Below are 18,269 nucleotides of genomic sequence, written 5' to 3'. Positions count from 1 at the left end.
GCCATTTTTGATGCTCCGGGTCTGTTGGTAGCACCCCTGTGGCGGTGGGTGCTGGGGTAATAATTGGGGGTTAGAGCCAGCTGTTTTTGTGGCTAACGCAAAGCCTGGCTTAGTAATGGCCTCCCTCTATAAAACTGAAAAAAGGGAAGACCGGCGGGAAGGCGCCTAGTGTGATACCGTTGATGACAGGTGAGGGGGGTTAGTAGGAGAGTAGGTAATGGGTGCTCACCGTGAGCGAGCAAAAAACTCACATATAGACCCACAGTGGGGTTAGTGGTATAGATGATAGTCCACTGAATGCAGCTGCTAGGCCCAGGGTACAGGACAGGACTAGCCAGTCCTGGAGAAATATACAGTGGAGAGGAAGGAAAAAACCCTTTCAAAGGGTGCTGCTGTTGTCTCTTAGTGAGAGCCTGCTGGGGCAGAGAATACTCCAGCATCTAAGTTTAGATGGCGGGTTCAGTGCTTCCTGGATCCTACAGGCTCCCTCATGCATCGGCAGACATGCCATACACTTGCCAAGTGCAAGTGTATGGCCTGTCTGCCAATGCACTGTATATCCCTCTATAAAACAACTTTCACTACTAAGCCTGTCAAGTAAATAAAAAAATTAATAAAACAACACGTATAAAAAAAATGTATTCCCAAAAACACTCCCCCAAAAGCCCTCGTTAACCATTTTATTAACATTAAACAAAAAAAAAACAAAAAAAACACGGGTCATTGTACTCCTCAGAATCTAAAATAATCCACAGGATACATGGATCTGAAATGAGAAGTAAAAAAAAAAATGAGTTAGTACATTTAGGGAAAAAAAGTGGTAAAAAAAATGTAATAAACACACACACACACACACACACACACATAAATATTGCACATTTTATTTTATTTTTTTCAAAACTGCAAATTGGTGTTCTGAAGTCATTTCTTGGTTTTTGCTTATGTGTGCTAAAAAAAATGGTATTCAAAAGTGATTTATTGGTTTTTGCTTAGGTGAGCCAAATTTATCAACCCCCTGTGATAGTATAATAAATATGTCATACATAAACAAAACCAAGAGCAAAAAAAAAAAAATGCCTACAGAACTCGCTTGCTGAAGCAACAATGATAAATGTCCCCGTATATGATGTAATGTGCCCCTTATATGCTAAGTTTATACAGTTTACAGACCGAACTGAATGCCATTGGGTGGCTTTGTCAGCAGGAAGTGGTAGATGCAGCAATGTCTGAGTAATCTGTAAGTCTGACAAAATGATTGGGTTTGGTAGCGTGTCTGCATTTTACACATTTGTGGTCACCATGTAACAGAGCATACATGTTAGTGAGATTAGTACAGTGCAGCGGTGAATAAGGATAAACTGTTCGGTGCTGTGGTGTGTGACAAGAGGGCTGTAGTCTATGTGGTGCTAATGTAAGTGACAAAAAAGCTGTAAACTGTGTGGTGCTATTGTGTGTGACAAGAAAGCTGTAGACTGTGACTTATTGTCAGTGACAAGAGATCTGCAGAGTGTGGTATTTTGCTAAGCAGGACACATTTTTGCATGAAGGGCTTGTAATACATATAGCAAAGCATATCTTTGCCAGTTTCTGATGATTTTGCGTGATATAAATTGTACAGGGGACCTGTACTACAGCACAAACCGCAGCTCTGTGAGTACTAGGTTAGCTGAAGTCAGTCATAGTTGATAGTTGGATTTTAAGGTGTTAAAAACATGGGGAACTCAAACTGTCTGTGTGTCATGTAATGTGCACATGTCATTTGTATGCGACTGTATGATTTAGCAGAGTGGAAGAGTCGTGTACCATTAGAGCACAGCATGTCACTAAGGACTGAGCTTCTGAAATCTGTTTGGTACGCCTTTACATCACTGGACACAGAGAAGAGTGGCAAAGTCTCCAAATCTCAGCTAAAGGTGAGTGCTTTCCATCCTTTTCTAAGGATCTCTAATCCAGGTTTAAATAAATGGATTCTTGCAGTATCTAATATAAACTTCATGGTATTTTTTCTTAAAATGTACCTCCAATGTTGAAAAACTTATGTGCCACTTTCTTTATGTCTGTTTTAACCCCTCAAGGACTCAGCCCATTTGGGCCTTAAGGACTCAGACAATATTATTTTTACGTATTCGTTTTTTCCTCCTCACCTTCAAAAATCATAACTCTTTTATATTTTCATCCACTGACTAGTGTGAGGGCTTGTTTTTTGCGTGACCAGTTGTCCGTTGTAATGCCATCACTCACTTTACCATAAAATGTATGGCGCAACCAATAAAATACTATTTGTGTGGGGAAATTAAAAAGAAAACCGCAATTTTGCTAATTTTGGAAGATTTAGTTTTCACGCCGTAGAAATAACGGTAAAATGACATGTGTTCCTTATTCTTTGGGTCAATAGGATTAAAATGATACCCATGATAACATACTTTTCTATTACTGTTGTGCTTAAAAAAATCGCAAACTTTTTAACCAAACTAGTACATTTAAAATCCCTCTATTTTGAAGACCTATAACTTTTTCATTTTTCTGTATAAGCAGCGGTATGAGGGCTAATTCTTTGCGCCGTGATCTTTACTTTATATTGATACCATATTTGCTTATATAAAACTTTTAATCCATTTTTTATAAAATTTTTTGGGAATAAAATGTTAGACAAAAAGTAGCTATTTTGGACTTTTTTTTTTACGTTCACGCCGTTCACCGTATGGTATCATTAACATTTTATTTTAATATTTCAGATATTTATGCAAGCGGCAATACCAAATATGTATATAAAATATTTTTATTAACACTTTTTGGGGGTGAAATATGGAAAATGGGACAATTTACGTTTTTATTGGGGAGGGGGGGTTTTCAAAATTTTTTTACTTTATTTTTTTACTTTTATTTTTACACTTTAATAGTCCTGCCACGCATGATCCGGGCATCGCTTTGATGCTCGCTGTTATGCTAAGGACGTAAATGTACGTCCTGGCGCGTTAAGTACCAGCTCACAGGACGTACATTTACGTCCGGCGTCGTTAAGGGGTATTGATGTCACGAACATAAAATTTTCGGTTCGCCAATGGCGAACGCGAACTTCCGCAAATGTTCGCGAACCGGGCAAACCGCCATTGACTTCAATGGGCAGGCAAATTTTATAACCCACAGGGACTCTTTCTGGCCACAATAGTGATTTAAAAGTTGTTTCAAGGGGTCTAATACCTGGACTGTGGTGTGCTGGAGGGGGATCCATGGCAAAACTCCCATGGAAAATTACATAGTTGATGCAGAGTCTGGTTTTAATCCATAAAGGGCATAAATTACCTATTATTCCTAAATTCTTTGAAATAACGTGCTTTAGCCCCCTTTAGGCAGCACATAGAGCCCCCCTTTAGGCATCACATAGTTAGATCCCCCCTTTAGGCAGCACATAGATTCCCCCATAATTGGCAGCACATAGTTAGAGCCCCCCTTTAGGCAGCACATAGGGAGAGCCTCCCTTTAGGCAGCACTTAGAGACCCCTTTAGGCAGCACATAGTTAGATCACCCCTTTAGGCAGCACATAGATTCCCCCATGTTAAGCAGCACATAGTTAGAGCCCCCCTTTAGGCAGCACATAGATTCCCCCATATTAGGCAGCACATACGTATTCGTTTTTTCCTCCTCACCTTCAAGAATCATAACTCTTTTATATTTTCATCCACTGACTAGAGTGAGGGCTTGTTTTTTGCGTGACCAGTTGTCCGTTGTAATGCCATCACTCACTTTACCATAAAATGTATGGCGCAACCAATAAAATACTATTTGTGTGGGGAAATTAAAAAGAAAACCGCAATTTTGCTAATTTTGGAAGATTTAGTTTTCACGCCGTAGAAATAACGGTAAAATGACATGTGTTCCTTATTCTTTGGGTCAATAGGATTAAAATGATACCCATGATAACATACTTTTCTATTACTGTTGTGCTTAAAAAAATCGCAAACTTTTTAACCAAACTAGTACGTTTAAAATCCCTCTATTTTGAAGACCTATAACTTTTTCATTTTTCCGTATAAGCAGCGGTATGAGGGCTCATTCTTTGCGCCGTGATCTTTACTTTATATTGATACCATATTTGCTTATATAAAACTTTTAATCCATTTTTTATAAATTTTTTGGGGAATAAAATGTTAGACAAAAAGTAGCTATTTTGGACTTTTTTTTTTACGTTCACGCCGTTCACCGTATGGTATCATTAACATTTTATTTTAATATTTCAGATATTTATGCAAGCGGCAATACCAAATATGTATATAAAATATTTTTATTAACACTTTTTGGGGGTGAAATAGGGAAAATGGGACAATTTACGTTTTTATTGGGGAGGGGGGTTTTCAAAATTTTTTTACTTTCTTTTTTAACTTTTATTTTTACACTTTAATAGTCCTGCCACGCATGATCCGGGCATCGCTTTGATGCTGCGCTGTTATGCTAAGGACGTAAATGTACGTCCTGGCGCGTTAAGTACCAGCTCACAGGACGTACATTTACGTCCGGCGTCGTTAAGGGGTATTGATGTCACGAACATAAAATTTTCGGCTTGCCAATGGCGAACGCGAACTTCCGCAAATGTTCGCGAACCGGGCGAACCGCCATTGACTTCAATGGACAGGCAAATTTTATAACCCACAGGGACTCTTTCTGGCCACAATAGTGATTTAAAAGTTGTTTCAAGGGGTCTAATACCTGGACTGTGGTGTGCTGGAGGGGGATCCATGGCAAAACTCCCATGGAAAATTACATAGTTGATGCAGAGTCTGGTTTTAATCCATAAAGGGCATAAATTACCTATTATTCCTAAATTCTTTGGAATAACGTGCTTTAGCCCCCTTTAGGCAGCACATAGAGCCCCCCTTTAGGCATCACATAGTTAGATCCCCCCTTTAGGCAGCACATAGATTCCCCCATATTAGGCAGCACATAGTTAGAGCCCCCCTTTAGGCAGCACATACGGAGAGCCTCCCTTTAGGCAGCACATAGTTAGATCACCCCTTTAGGCAGCACATAGATTCCCCCATGTTAAGCAGCACATAGTTAGAGCCCCCCTTTAGGCAGCACATAGAGCCCGCCTTTAGGCAGCACATAGATTCCCCCATATTAGGCAGCACATAGTTAGAGCCTCCCCCTTTTAAGCAGAGGTCCCCAACCAGGGTGCCTCCAGCAGTTGCAAGACACATGGACAAAACTTATAGCCCTTTTAATACTGTAGTTAGTTGCTTGAAGGAAATTAAGTTTTACACCGGAGTACCCCTTTTAACCAGCGGTTCCCTCCCAACCAGGGTGCCTCCAGCTGTTGCAAGACACAAGGACTGAACTTATAGCCCTTTTAATACTGTAGTTAGTTGCTTGAAGGAACTTAAAGGGGTATTCCAGGCAAAACCTTTTTTTATATATATATATATATCAACTGGTTCCAGAAAGTTAAACAGATTTGTAAATTACTTCTATTAAAAAATCTTAATCCTTCCAATAGTTATTAGCTTCTGAAGTTTTCTGTCTAACTGCTCAATGATCATGTCACGTCCCAGGAGCTGTGCATGATGGGAGAATATCCCCATAGGAACTGCACAGCTCTCGGGACGTGAGTCATCAGAGAGCAGTTAGACAGAAAACAACAACTCAACTTCAGAAGCTAATAACTATTTGTCAGGCCCAAGGCCTGATTATGGAAACATACCTGTGTTTTATTATTACATCTGTGTATAAACTAAGACCTGGGGGTGTGAGGGGTCATTCAGACAGTGTATCCTGTATATTGCAGTTTATTGGAGGGGGGGGGGGGGTCTGGCTGTGTGTTTACATCGTCTTTGAAGTTCTGCACTCTGGTCCCATCATATAATCAACCAGAAAAGAGGGCCAGGAAGAGAGATGCCCCCCTGGTGGGATCAGAGGGGAGGGGGGAATGGAGTCCCTCCAAAAAGGAGATATATAATATTTAACAATGCTAGAGTCAGGTTGTTGTTAAAGATATGTGCCCCAAGCTGACAAGACCATCCTAAGGACAGCTGGAGACTCACTCCCATGGACTGCTTTCTGAACTTGCTAAACTCTTTTATATATTTTTGTAACTGTATGTCATTTGTTTCTGTATTTTTATATAGTCAGCACTGTGATACCTTTTATCAGATTAAATGTTTAATTAATCAGCTCTGGTCTTTGATCTCTAAATATATGAGCTCACCTTTCTGAAGGCAGCTCGGGTGAAACACGTTTATCTAAGGGTTAATCGCTCACTGCTGATCCTTCATCCTTCTTAGGCTCACTGGATTGGGACATAAAGCTCACTGCTGATCCCTCATCCTTAAATGTCACCAGCGGCACATCAACCCCTCCCCCTAGCCCATCTCCACTAGTTTTGGCATTGGCAATGCATTGTCACCACATTTTACAATACACCACATTCCACTTTTGGAAAACATTACTGGTTCAGTCACAGGTAAACAATTATCAATCCCCTGCACCCCCTCCCAGTTTCCACATCTCGCAGTGTCTCCCAAAGTCTCGCACAGTACCTCAGAATGAACAGGGCTCTCTCCTAGCCCTTCCGCTGTGCAGGTAGTGTCCTCTGGAGCATAATGACAGAGCATCCAACCCAAATCATTCCCCAGCAGAACATTAACAGGGATGTCCTCAGAGACCCCCACCTCCCGCAAACCTTTGCCTGTACCCCAATCCAGGTACACACGGGCCATGGGCACAGCAGGCCGCACACCTCCAATTCCTTTTAAAGCCATGGTTCTTCCAGGGATGATGTCCTCTGTATCCACCACTTCAGGCTGCACCAAGGTAAAGGAGGCTCCCGTATCTCGCAAACCCACTGTCACCCGGTCACCCACAGTTACACTCTGCAGGTTATCCGCTCTTTTCTCCACCGCACTGGACACCAGAAGAACGGCTGTGTGTCCTCCAGCTACTGGTGGAGAATCCTGCAGGAGGCAGCTTAATCAGGTACTAGGCCCCTTCAGTGCCATCTTTGCCTGGGAATGCATCAAGAAGAGAAATAGATGGTTAAGGGAGACAGATCTATCGGCCTGGAGCTAATAACTATTTGTCAGGCCCAAGGCCTGATTATGGAGACATACCTGTGTTTTATTATTGCATCTGTGTATAAACTAAGACCTGGGGGTGTGAGGGGTCATTCAGACGGTGTATCCTGTGTTTTTGTGTATTGCAGTTTATGGGGGGGGGGGGGGGTCTGGCTGTGTGTTTACATCGTCTTTGAAGTTCTGCACTCCGGTCCCATCATATAATCAACCAGATAAGAGGGCCAGGAAGAGAGATGCCCCCCTGGTGGGATCAGAGGGGAGGGGGGAATGGAGTCCCTCCAAAAAGGAGATATATAATATTTAACAATGCTAGAGTCAGGTTGTTGTTAAAGATCTGTGCCCCAAGCTGACAAGACCATCCTAAGGACAGCTGGAGACTCACTCCCATGGACTGCTATACTATTACGCTGTAAGAACTTCATTTTTGCTTTCTGAACTTGCTAAACTCTTTTATATATTTTTGTAACTGTATGTCATTTGTTTCTGTATTTTTATATAGTCAGCACTGTGATACCTTTTATCAGATTAAATGTTTAATTAATCAGCTCTGGTCTTTGATCTCTAAATATATGAGCTCACCTTTCTGAAGGCAGCTCGTGTGAAACACGTTTATCTAAGGGTTAATTTGGTGACTTGCTGGGACTAGAAGTGGATACCCAGAGGTCTGGCGGCTTTAACCCTTGCACCATCACACTCTCTCTAGCGTCTTGGCTGGACCGATAGGGTGTGATCGTGACACTATTGGAAGGATTAAGATTTTTTAATAGAAGTAATTTACAAATCTGTTTAACATTCCGGAGCCAGTCAGGGCCGGCTCTTGCCATAGACTAAGTAGGCGACCGCCTAGAGCGCCCCCTTAATTAGGGCGCCACCTGTGGCTTTAATTATAATAGTGATGGCCCCACAAGCGATGACATACAAAGTTATTACCGTGCTGTGCCCCGCACCAGTCACCGCAGTATGCTCTAGCCGCACTAGTAGGTACTTACAAGAGTAACTGTGAGTCTGTCAGCGTATGCCGGGACTTGGGCCGCTCCATTCTGCACTGTCTCACAGTTACATCTGCCCTGTGCTGTTTTCTTCTTCTTACTAAATGTCGCCTTCTCTGCAGGAGAATAGGAGACACTCAGTAAGGAGAAGATCGTCCAGCACAGATCAGATATAACTAAATACAAGTCTGATCCCTCATAGATACAGACCAGCGCTGGGAGCGCTTCATAGGCTCAAGACAGGGACCGCTGGGCAGTGTCATATATGTCAGCAGGCACACTGAGCCAATGAGGAGCAGGCTCATCACATGACATGTGTCAGCTGACCTCTATTGACTCCTCCCAGCAGCCCCGCGCCTGCAGTTCCCCTATCATGCTGGATCCCCGAGAGTGAAGAAAGGAAAGGCTGCCCTGCTCCCTCAGCACTGCAGTGAGCCCCCAGCAGAGACCTGAACTGCCCTCTAGCAGAGATCTGTACTCCCCCCCCCCAGCTCTGTACTCCCCCCCAGCTCTGTACTCCCCCCCCCAGCTCTGTACTCCCCCCCCCAGCTCTGTACTCCCCCGCAGCTCTGTACTCCCCCCCAGCTCTGTACTCCCCCCAGCTCTGTACTCCCCCCAGCTCTGTACTCCCCCCCAGCTCTGTACTCCCCCCCAGCTCTGTACTCCCCCCAGCTCTGTACTCCCCCCCCCCAGCTCTGTACTCCCCCCCCAGCTCTGTACTCCCCCCAGCTCTGTACTCCCCCCCCCAGCTCTGTACTCCCCCCAGCTCTGTACTCCCCCCAGCGCTGTACTCCCCCCAGCTCTGTACTCCCCCCAGCTCTGTACTCCCCCCAGCTCTGTACTCCCCCCCCAAGCTCTGTACCCCCAGCTCTGTACTCCCCCCCCCCCCAGCTCTGTACTCCCCCCCAGCTCTGTACTCCCCCAATCTCTGTACTCCCCCCCAGCTCTGTACTCCCCCCCAGCTCTGTACTCCCCCCCAGCTCTGAACCCCCCAGCAGTGTACTCCACCCCAGCTCTGTACTCCACCCCAGCTCTGTACTCCCCCCCCCCCAGCTCTGTACTCCCCCCAGCTCTGTACTCCCCCCCCCCCAGCTCTGTACTCCCCCCAGCTCTGTACTCCCCCCAGATCTGTACTCCCCCCACAGCTCTGTACTCCCCCCCCCCAAGCTCTGTACCCCCAGCTCTGTACTCCCCCCCCCAGCTCTGTACTCCCCCCCAGCTCTGTACTCCCCCAATCTCTCTACTCCCCCCCCAGCTCTGTACTCCCCCCCAGCTCTGTACTCCCCCCCAGCTCTGAACCCCCCAGCAGTGTACTCCACCCCAGCTCTGTACTCCACCCCAGCTCTGTACTCCCCCCCCCCCCAGCTCTGTACTCCCCCCCCAGCTCTGTACTGCCCCCCCCCAGCTCTGTACTCCCACCCCAGCTCTGTACTAGCCCCCCCACTGCTCTGTACTAGCCCCCCCCCACTGCTCTGTACTCGCCCCCCCCCCACTGCTCTGTACTCTCCCCCCCCCCACTGCTCTGTACTCTCCCCCCACCGATCTGTACTCGCCCCCCACCGCTCTGTACTCGCCCCCCATCGCTCTGTACTCTCCCCCCCAACAAATCTTAACCCTTTCAGTACTACACCAGAAAGGCCCATACTTTATACAGAAGATGTGAACTTCCACTTTTAATGCATGATAGACTTTCTTGGCACTGTAGCATACACACAAGCACAAAGATTTTGGTTCTGAAATCAGCCTAGGCTCATTTGAGGATCGTCCTGTACTCGGACCCTGATAAAACAATTTTAATGCATTCTAAATCATGTTGCATTCTTTTCCACTAGTAGAGGGCAAAGGAAACGTGTATGAAGTGCAATATACAGTATGACTGTCATACTTCACAGTAAGCTCTGTGGTTGCCATAAATTGCATGATTAGTCTATCATGACATTTCTAGCAAATCAAAGATACGTTTGAAACAGTTATCTCCAGCATATCCTATTTTGAGGTGTGTAAGTTTTTAATAGCTTGATATAAAAAATCTTTTAAATGTGATGTCACAAAAACGCAGCAATTTTGGACTTTTTAAAAAATGTTTAGGCCGTTCACCATACGGGATCATTACCATTATATTTTAATAGTTCGGTCATTACCGCAAGCGGTGATACCACACATATTTTTGTTTACATAATTTTTTTTGAAAAAGGGGGAAATGGTCCAAATTTATTTGGAAGGGGCTTGTTCACATTTATTATTATTTTTTTAACTTTACAATAATTTTATTCCTATAGGAAACTATAGCCTGCCATAGCTTTCTGCACTAAAGGAGCCCCGATCAGGTGGCGAGGAGGCAGTTAAAGGCCCTTCCAGCGCCTGATCAGCCAGCTGGAGCTAAATCTCCCATTTAGGTGTCTAAAGGGTTAATGCCAAACATCGGCCTAATCGGCGATGTTGCCATTGGCCTTAGGTCCCAGCTGCTGATAGCAGCCTAGATCCACCAGGTATGAAGCGAGCTCAGATCCTGAGCGCTCTTCAAACTGCAGAAGTGCTTGGCTTATGTTATGTCATGTTTCTTACCCTATTGGGGACGCAGGGCGTATGCATAAGCCCTACATCCCCAATCCTTAAGGACTCAGGGCGTACCTGTACGCCTTGGTCCAGTACAACAGGGTTTAAACCGTTCTCACCGGTTAAACCCGGTGGGTCCCGGTTGCTACGGGCAGCAAGGACCCACGGCTAAAGCCCATTTTAGGAACTGTCCAGAGCAGCATATGTTTGCTATGGGGATTTTCTCCTACTCTGGACAGTTCTTAATGGAACTGTGCTCTGTAATGTCAGCAGAGAGCTCTGTTTTCCAAAAAGAAAATAGTTTCCACTGTAGTATTCAGCAGCTAATAAGTACTGGAAGGATTAAGATTTTTTAATAGAAGTAATTTACAAACCAGTTGATTTAAAAAAAAAATAAAGTTTTCCACCGGAGTACTCCTTTTCCCATTTTTTCACCCCACAAATAATTTTTCTTTGGTTTCGCCGCATGTTATATTATAAAATACGTGATGTCATTGCAAAGTACAATTGGTGACGCAAAAAACAAGCCCTTATATGGGTCTGTAGGTGCAAAATTGAAAGTGTTATAATTTTTAGAAGGGAAGGAGGAAAAAGCAAAAATGCAAAGACGAAAATTTGCTGAGTCCCTAACGGGTTAAAGGGGTAGTTCAGTGCTGAAAAACTTATAACCTATCCTTAGGATAGGGGATAAGTTTCAGATCTTGGGGGGTCCGACCGCTGGGGCTCCCCGCAATTTCCTGTACGGGGGCCCAGCAGCCCGAGGGAAGGGAGTGTGTCAACCACCGCATGAAGCGGTGGGTGACACGCCCCCTCAATACAACTCTATGGCAGAGCCAGAGATTGCTGAAGGCAGTGCTCCGGCTCTGCCATAGAGTTGTATTGAGGGGGTGTGTCAGCCGCCACTTTGTGTGATGGTCAACACGCCCCCTTCCCGCGGGCTGCCAGGGCCCCATACAGGAGATCGCGGGGGCCCCAGCGGTCGGACCCCCCGCGATCTGAAACTTATCCCCTATTCTAAGGATAGGGGATAGGTTTTTCAGCACTGGATATCTCCTTTAAGGGGTTATGCAATAATAGCTATATAGAGTGGTTTAAGGGTATGTGTTTCATATAGTTGGGGTAGGCCCCTTTGTTAGTAGTTTTACATATAGTTGTTGGCCTCTCTGAGAGGGGCCCGGGCCTACAACAACTATATGGGAGCAAGTATTAAAGGAGTTGTCTGGTAAAAAATAACTTATCCCCTATACAAGGATAGGGGATAAGTTATAGATTGCGGGGGGGTCCGAGCACTGGGGCCCCCGCTATCTCCTGCATGGGTCCTGGAAGTTGGCTGGAAGGGGGCGTGTTGACCATCACACAAAGTGGCGGCTGACACACCCCCTCAATACAACTCTATGGCAGAGCCGGAGCACTGCCTTCAGCAATCTCTGGCTCTGCCATAGAGTTGTATTGAGGGGGCGTGTCACCCACCGCTTCATGCGGTGGTTGACACACTCCCTTCACCCATAGTTGTGGTAGGCCCCTCTCAGAGAGACCTACAGCTATATGGAGGAAAACTATTAGCAAAGAGGGGCCTATAACAACTATATGGGTCGGGGCACAACTTCCACAATACAGTTGTTGTACGCCCCTTTTTGCTGCAAATTGTTGCCCCCATTAGTTTATGCCTGAGGCTGAATGCCTCCTGGTCCTCATTAAATCTCTTGCCCAGGCACTAGCAGCAGGCCCCAGCACAGCTGCAAGTGCCACCTGCTGCGCTATGCGACTGCTCGCCTCGGGCCCCCCCAGACCCAAATGATCATATATTTTTATATACATTTATTTTGGCACCGGCGCTGAGCTTATTTAGGACTGCCACCCCACCACTCACCTAGTCACCTTACTGCCAGAGCCAGCGGAGTGGAGAGAAACTCTCCTCTGCTCAGCCTTCGCCACAGCGCTACTGTCAGGTGGCGGCTGTATCAATGCGCAACGGCCGTGCAGGAGAAAGTAGTACCTCCCGCCGGCCACTGCAAATTTAAAGAGACAGGCCGGCCCGGAGGTATCCCATGTGCAGAAGCAGCATTGTCGCGGCAGCGCCAGCATGTGTGACCCATGATGACTGTAAGTTATCAGTCAGGAGTGGGTGGCAGGCCCACTCACTGACTAAAAAAAAAAGGTCCGGGCTCCATACAAGTGTATGGGTTGTACCCCCCTGATGGTGGCCCTGTGTGCAGGGGAGTGAAATAATACTGTTTATCAGTATGACATGCAGATTACATGTGTCGATATTAGAATCACTGCCACAGAGCGGCACAATGACAGAGCCTGGCAATTGGAATGAGCAAACTTTAAATCCTTTTTTGAGGACCCATTGGAGGGCCAGTCTGGTTCCAGCAATCGCGGTAATTCCAGCTCCAATATAATTGCTGCAGTGTAAACTTTGGAAAAGCTTGTACTTATATCTTAAAATCGAGCTGGCAGTCCACCGCAAGGCGAGCCTCCTGTCCCAGCCCCTGCCTCTCACCTTTAAAGTGTAGCTCAAATGACACCTGAGATTACTGTTGCAGGCAATCCTCACATAGGCCTCCAGATCAGAGCAGTGCTGCACTGGCAGAGGTACATGCCAGTCTTGGTAAATCCCCCCTTCAGTTCTAGATTTTAACCAAAGCAAGATGTAGATCTAGAAAGAGGTATTAGTCCTTCCACATGTTTCCCATTCACATTTCGCTTCTGGTTTTAGCTGCAATGACTGTTGAACTGTGGTGGTGTTTTCCTAACAAAAAAATGTTTTTAAATGCAAAACACTGTACTGGAAATTACCCTAAAAAACTCATACTCCTCTTTTAAATCTGGCACCTGGCACCACAATGAACTCATCATCGCACCCTTAACTTGGTCTAATTCATAGCAACCTGAGTGATTTTATTCTAGGAAGGTTACTAAGTTATATACATATTGAAGGCATTTCATAACACTCAGAATGGATCGGATGCAGGCTACCACTCCACCTTGTCATTAGACACATCTAAGACGATTCACAAGGGAGAGTGAGAGTTCCAATGTGCAATGATGAAGAAGATGGGATTTGGAGGGGGCTATAGAATATACAAATAGTTAAAATAAGGTATAACAGTGTTCAGGTTTTGATCAACTGGGAAGGCACAGAGGAATTTTCTCTATCATTAGGAACAAGGTAGGGTTGGTCTCTCTCTCCCCCTGCTCTTAAAGGGGTACTCCACTGCTCAGCGTTTAGAACAAACTGTTCCGAACGCTGGAGCCGGCACCGGGAGCTCGGGACATCATAGCCCCACCCCCTCATGATGTCATGCCCCACCTCCTCAATGCAGGTCTATGGGAGGGGGCATTAAGGCTGCCACGCCCCCTCCCATAGACTTGCATTGAGGGGGTGGGGTGTGACGTCATGAGGGATGGGGCTATGACATCACAAGCTGCCGGCTCCAGTTTGCTGAGTACCCCTTTAACTCTTGGGATGGAGCCGTTGGGGCAATAATTAGGAAAGATCCAAGGATAAAGGAGTTTGGGGCACGGAGTTGAGATGATAAAATCAGATGATGCTGTTTGCTGCTCATTGGTAATCTCTGGAATATGTAGTTGATATCTTTCATCAGTATGAGACATACTCAGGCCTGAAAATGTATTGGTCACAATCAATACTAATGCCGCTGGCAGGTATATGAGAAACCCAAAGAAGTGCCTGAGACATTTGAGTATTTGGGTTTTAACCCCTTAAGGACCCAGCCAATTTTCACTGTAGGACCCGCCCATTTTTTGCACATCTGACCACTGTCACTTTAAGCATTAATAACTCTGGGATGCTTTTACCTTTCATTCTGATTTCGAGACATATTCTACTTTATGTTAGTGGTAAAATTTTGTCGATAATTGAAAATTTAGCATTTTTTTTTAAACTTTGAAGCTCTCTGCTTATAAGAAAAATGAATATTCCAAATAAATTATATATTGATTCACATATACAATATGTCTACTTTATGTTTCCATCATAAAGTTGACATGTTTTCACTTTTGGAAGACATCAGAGGGCTTCAAAGTATAGCAGCAATTTTCCAATTTTTCACAAAATTTTCAAAATCAACATTTTTCAGGGACCAGTTCTGTTTTGAAGTGGATTTGAAAGGCCTTCATATTAGAAATACCCCACAAATGACCCCATTATAAAAACTGCACCCCTCAAAGTATTCAAAATGACATTCAAAAGGTTTGTTAACCCTCTAGGTGTTTCACAGGAATAGCAGCAAATTGAAGGATAAAATTCAAAATCTTCATTTTTTACAATGTTCTTGTAGACCCAGTTATTGCATTTTTACAAGGGGTAAAAGGAGAGAAATCTTCCTAAAATGTGTAACCCAATTTATCTCGAGTAAGAAAATACCTCATATGTGTATGTCAAGTGTTCGGCGGGTTCACTAGAGGGCTCAGAAGGGAAGGAGCGACAGTGGGATTTTGGAGAGTGAGTTTTTCTGAAATGGTTTTTGGGAGGCAGGTCACATTTAGGAAGCCCCTATATTGCCAGAACAGCAGAAAACCCCACATGGCATACCATTTTGGAAACTACACCCCTCAAGGTACGTAACAAGGGGTCCAGTGAGCCTTAACACCCCACAGGTGTTTGATGACTTTTTGTTTAAGTTGGATGTGTAAATGATTTTTTTTCCCACTAAAATGCTAGTTTTCCCTCAAATAAATTTGTAAAACATTTTTGAATTTTTTTTTACAAGGGATAATAGGACAAAATGCCCCCCAAAATTTGTAACCCCATCTCTTCTGAGTATGGAAATACCCCATCTTAGGACGTAAAATGCTTTGCGGGCGAACTACAATGCTCAGAAGAGAAGGAGTCACATTTGGCTTTTGAAAAGCAAATTTTGCTGAAATGGTTTTTGGGGGGCATGTCCCATTTAGGAAGTCAATATGGTGCCAGGACAGCAAAAAAAAACTACATGGCATACTATTTTGCAAACTACACCCCTCAAGGCACGTAACAAGGGGTCCAGTGAGCCTTAACACCCCACAGGTGTTTGACGACTTTTCGTTAAAGTTGGATGTGTAATTTTTTTTCACAAAAATGCTAGTTTTCTCTCAAATTAAAAATTTTTACAAGGGGTAATAGACCAAAATTCCCCCCAAAATTTGTAACCCCATCTCTTCTGAGTATGGAAATACCCCATGTGTGGACATCAAGTGCTCTGCTGGCGCACTACAATGCTCAGAAGAGAAGGAGTGCCATTGAGCTTTTGGGGAAAAAAAATTTGGAATGGAAGTCAGGGGCCATGTGTGTTTACAAAGCCCCCCCCCGTGGTTCCAGAACAGTAGACCCCCCCCACATGTGACCCTATTTTGGAAACTGCACCCCTCACAGAATTTAATAAGGGGTGCAGTGAGTATTTACACCCCACTGGCGTTTGACAGATCTTTGGAACAGTGGGCTGTGCAAATGAAAAATTACATTTAATTTAGGCCTCAAATGTACATAGTGCACTCTCACTCCTGAGCCTGAGCACACGCAGAGCATTTTACGCCCACATATGGGGTATTTCTGTACTCAGGAGAAATTGCGTTACAAATTTTGGGGGTCTTTTTTTCCTTTTAACGCTTTTGAAAATAAGAAGTATGGGGCAACACCAGCATGTTAGTGTAAACATTTTTATTTTTTTAAACTAACAAGCTGGTGTAGCCCCCAACTTTTCCTTTTCATAAGGGGTAAAAGGAGAAAAAGCCTCCAAAATTTGTAGTGCAATTTTGGCCGAATACGGAAATACTCCATATGTGACCCTAAACTGTTTCCTTGAAAAACGACAGGGCTCCGAATTGAGAGAGCTCCATGCGCATTTGAGGACTAAATTAGAGATCGCATAGGGGTGGACATAGGGGTATTCTACGCCAGTGATTCCCAAACAGGGTGTCTCCAGCTGTTGCTAAATTCCCAGCATGCCTAGACAGTCAGTGGCTATCCGGAAATGCTGGGAGTTGTTGTTTTGCAACAGCTGGAGGCTCCGTTTTGGAAACACTGCCATACAATACGTTTTTCATTTTTATTGGGGGGGGGGGGGACAGTATAAGGGGTGTATATGTAGTGTTTTACTCTTTATTATGTGTTAGTGTAGTGTAGTGATTTAAGGGTACATTCCCACGGGCATGTTACGGTGAGTTTCCCGCTAGGAGTTTGCCGCAGCCCAAACTTGAAGCAGGAAACTTACTGTAAACCTGCCTGTGTAAATGTACCCTGTACGTTCACATGGGGGGGGGGGGGGGCAAACCTCCAGATTCAAAACTACAACTTCCATCATGTACTGACATGCTGGGAGTTGTACTTTTGCAACAGCTGGAGGCACACTGGTTGGAAAACCTTCAGTTAGGTTCTGTTACCTAACTCAGTATTTTCCAACCAGTGTGCCTCCAGCTGTTGCTAAACTACAACTCCCAGCATGTACTGATCGCTGAAGGGCATGTAGTTGTAGGTAGTTATGGGCAGGAGATGTAGTTGTGTACCTCTAGTTATTGCATAACTATAACTCCCAGCATGCCGAGACAACTGTTTGGGCATGCTGGGATTTGCAGTTTTGCAACATCTGCAGTGTTACAGTTTTAGAGAAAACTGCAAAGTGATCTCCAAACTGTGGTCCTCCAGCTGTTGCAAAACTACAAATCCCAGCATGCCCAGACAGCAAACAGCTGTTTGGGCATGCTAGGAGTTGTAGTTTTGCAAGATCTGGAGGGATACAGTTTTGAGACCACTGTATAGTGGTCTCTAACTGTAGCCCTCCAGCTGTTGCAAAACTACATATTCCAGCATTCCCAAACAGCTGTCTGGGCCTGATGGGAGTTGTAGTTTTGCAACATCTGGAGGGCTACAGTTAGTCTCAAACTGTACCCTCCCTCCAGATGTTGCTAGGCAACTCACCGGCTTCAGCCGAACGACATCGCCGCCCGCCGATCTCCGTCGCCTGCAGCCTCTGTTGCCCGCCCAGATCGGTAAGTGGGTCTTCGGCGCCGGTCCCCATTGTTTCCCCGTTCTGCCCCACCTTCTGTGGGTGGGCAGGACGGGGAAAATGAAAGTTAACCCTCCCGCCCCCGATCTGCTATTGGTCGTCACTTCTGGCGACCTATAGCAGGGATAGGAGGGGTGGCACCCCTGCCACCTCCCTCCTATCCCTTCAGGGGGATCGTAGGTGTCTTAGACAACCGTGATGCCCCTTATATTCTGGCTCACCGGGTCACCATAGACCCGTAATGACCCGGAATCGCGCAAATCGCAAGTGTGAATTCACTTGTGATTTGCCGGGATCGCCGACATGGGGGGGTCTGATGATTTCTGCAGGCATCCCGGTCCGATGCCCGCCCGGCGCGTGGCGGGGGCCGGAATTCTCCATGACATATACATACGTCATGGGTCCTTAAGTACCAGGGTGTCATGACGTACACGTACGTCAAGGGTCCTTAAGAGGTTAAAATCTTATACAGTGATCCCTCAACATACGATGGTAATTCGTTCCAAATGAACCATCGTTAGTTGAAACCATCGTATATTGAGGGATCCGTGCAATGATATGTATAGGAAGTTATACTCACCTGTCCCCACCGCTCCGGACCGTCACCGCTGCCCTGGATGTCGCCCTCCATCGCTGTCGCCGCGTCCTC

General features: G+C 45.3%; 1 protein-coding gene across 3 annotated transcripts in view; it reads left to right on the top strand.

The window, feature by feature from the left end:
* Nucleotides 1-1,247: 1,247 nt before the first annotated feature.
* DEF6 (DEF6 guanine nucleotide exchange factor) overlaps nt 1,248-18,269 on the top strand; it is a 336,873-nt gene continuing 319,851 nt past the window's right edge. Inside the window, exons 1-2 of one of the 3 annotated variants that reach the window (XM_056557665.1) lie at nt 1,248-1,411; nt 1,783-1,913. In XM_056557665.1, coding sequence (XP_056413640.1) covers nt 1,818-1,913 — 96 coding nt within the window. In that variant the 5' untranslated portion in view covers nt 1,248-1,411; nt 1,783-1,817. Of the gene's footprint in view, nt 1,914-18,269 lie in introns of all 3 variants that reach the window. The other 2 variants (XM_056557667.1, XM_056557663.1) reach the window with 2 other exon arrangements.

The sequence above is a fragment of the Hyla sarda genome, chromosome 2 (genome assembly GCF_029499605.1).
Source record: "Hyla sarda isolate aHylSar1 chromosome 2, aHylSar1.hap1, whole genome shotgun sequence".
In the NCBI taxonomy this organism is placed as follows: Eukaryota; Metazoa; Chordata; class Amphibia; order Anura; family Hylidae; genus Hyla; species Hyla sarda.
This window is presented reverse-complemented; position numbering and strand designations above follow the sequence as displayed.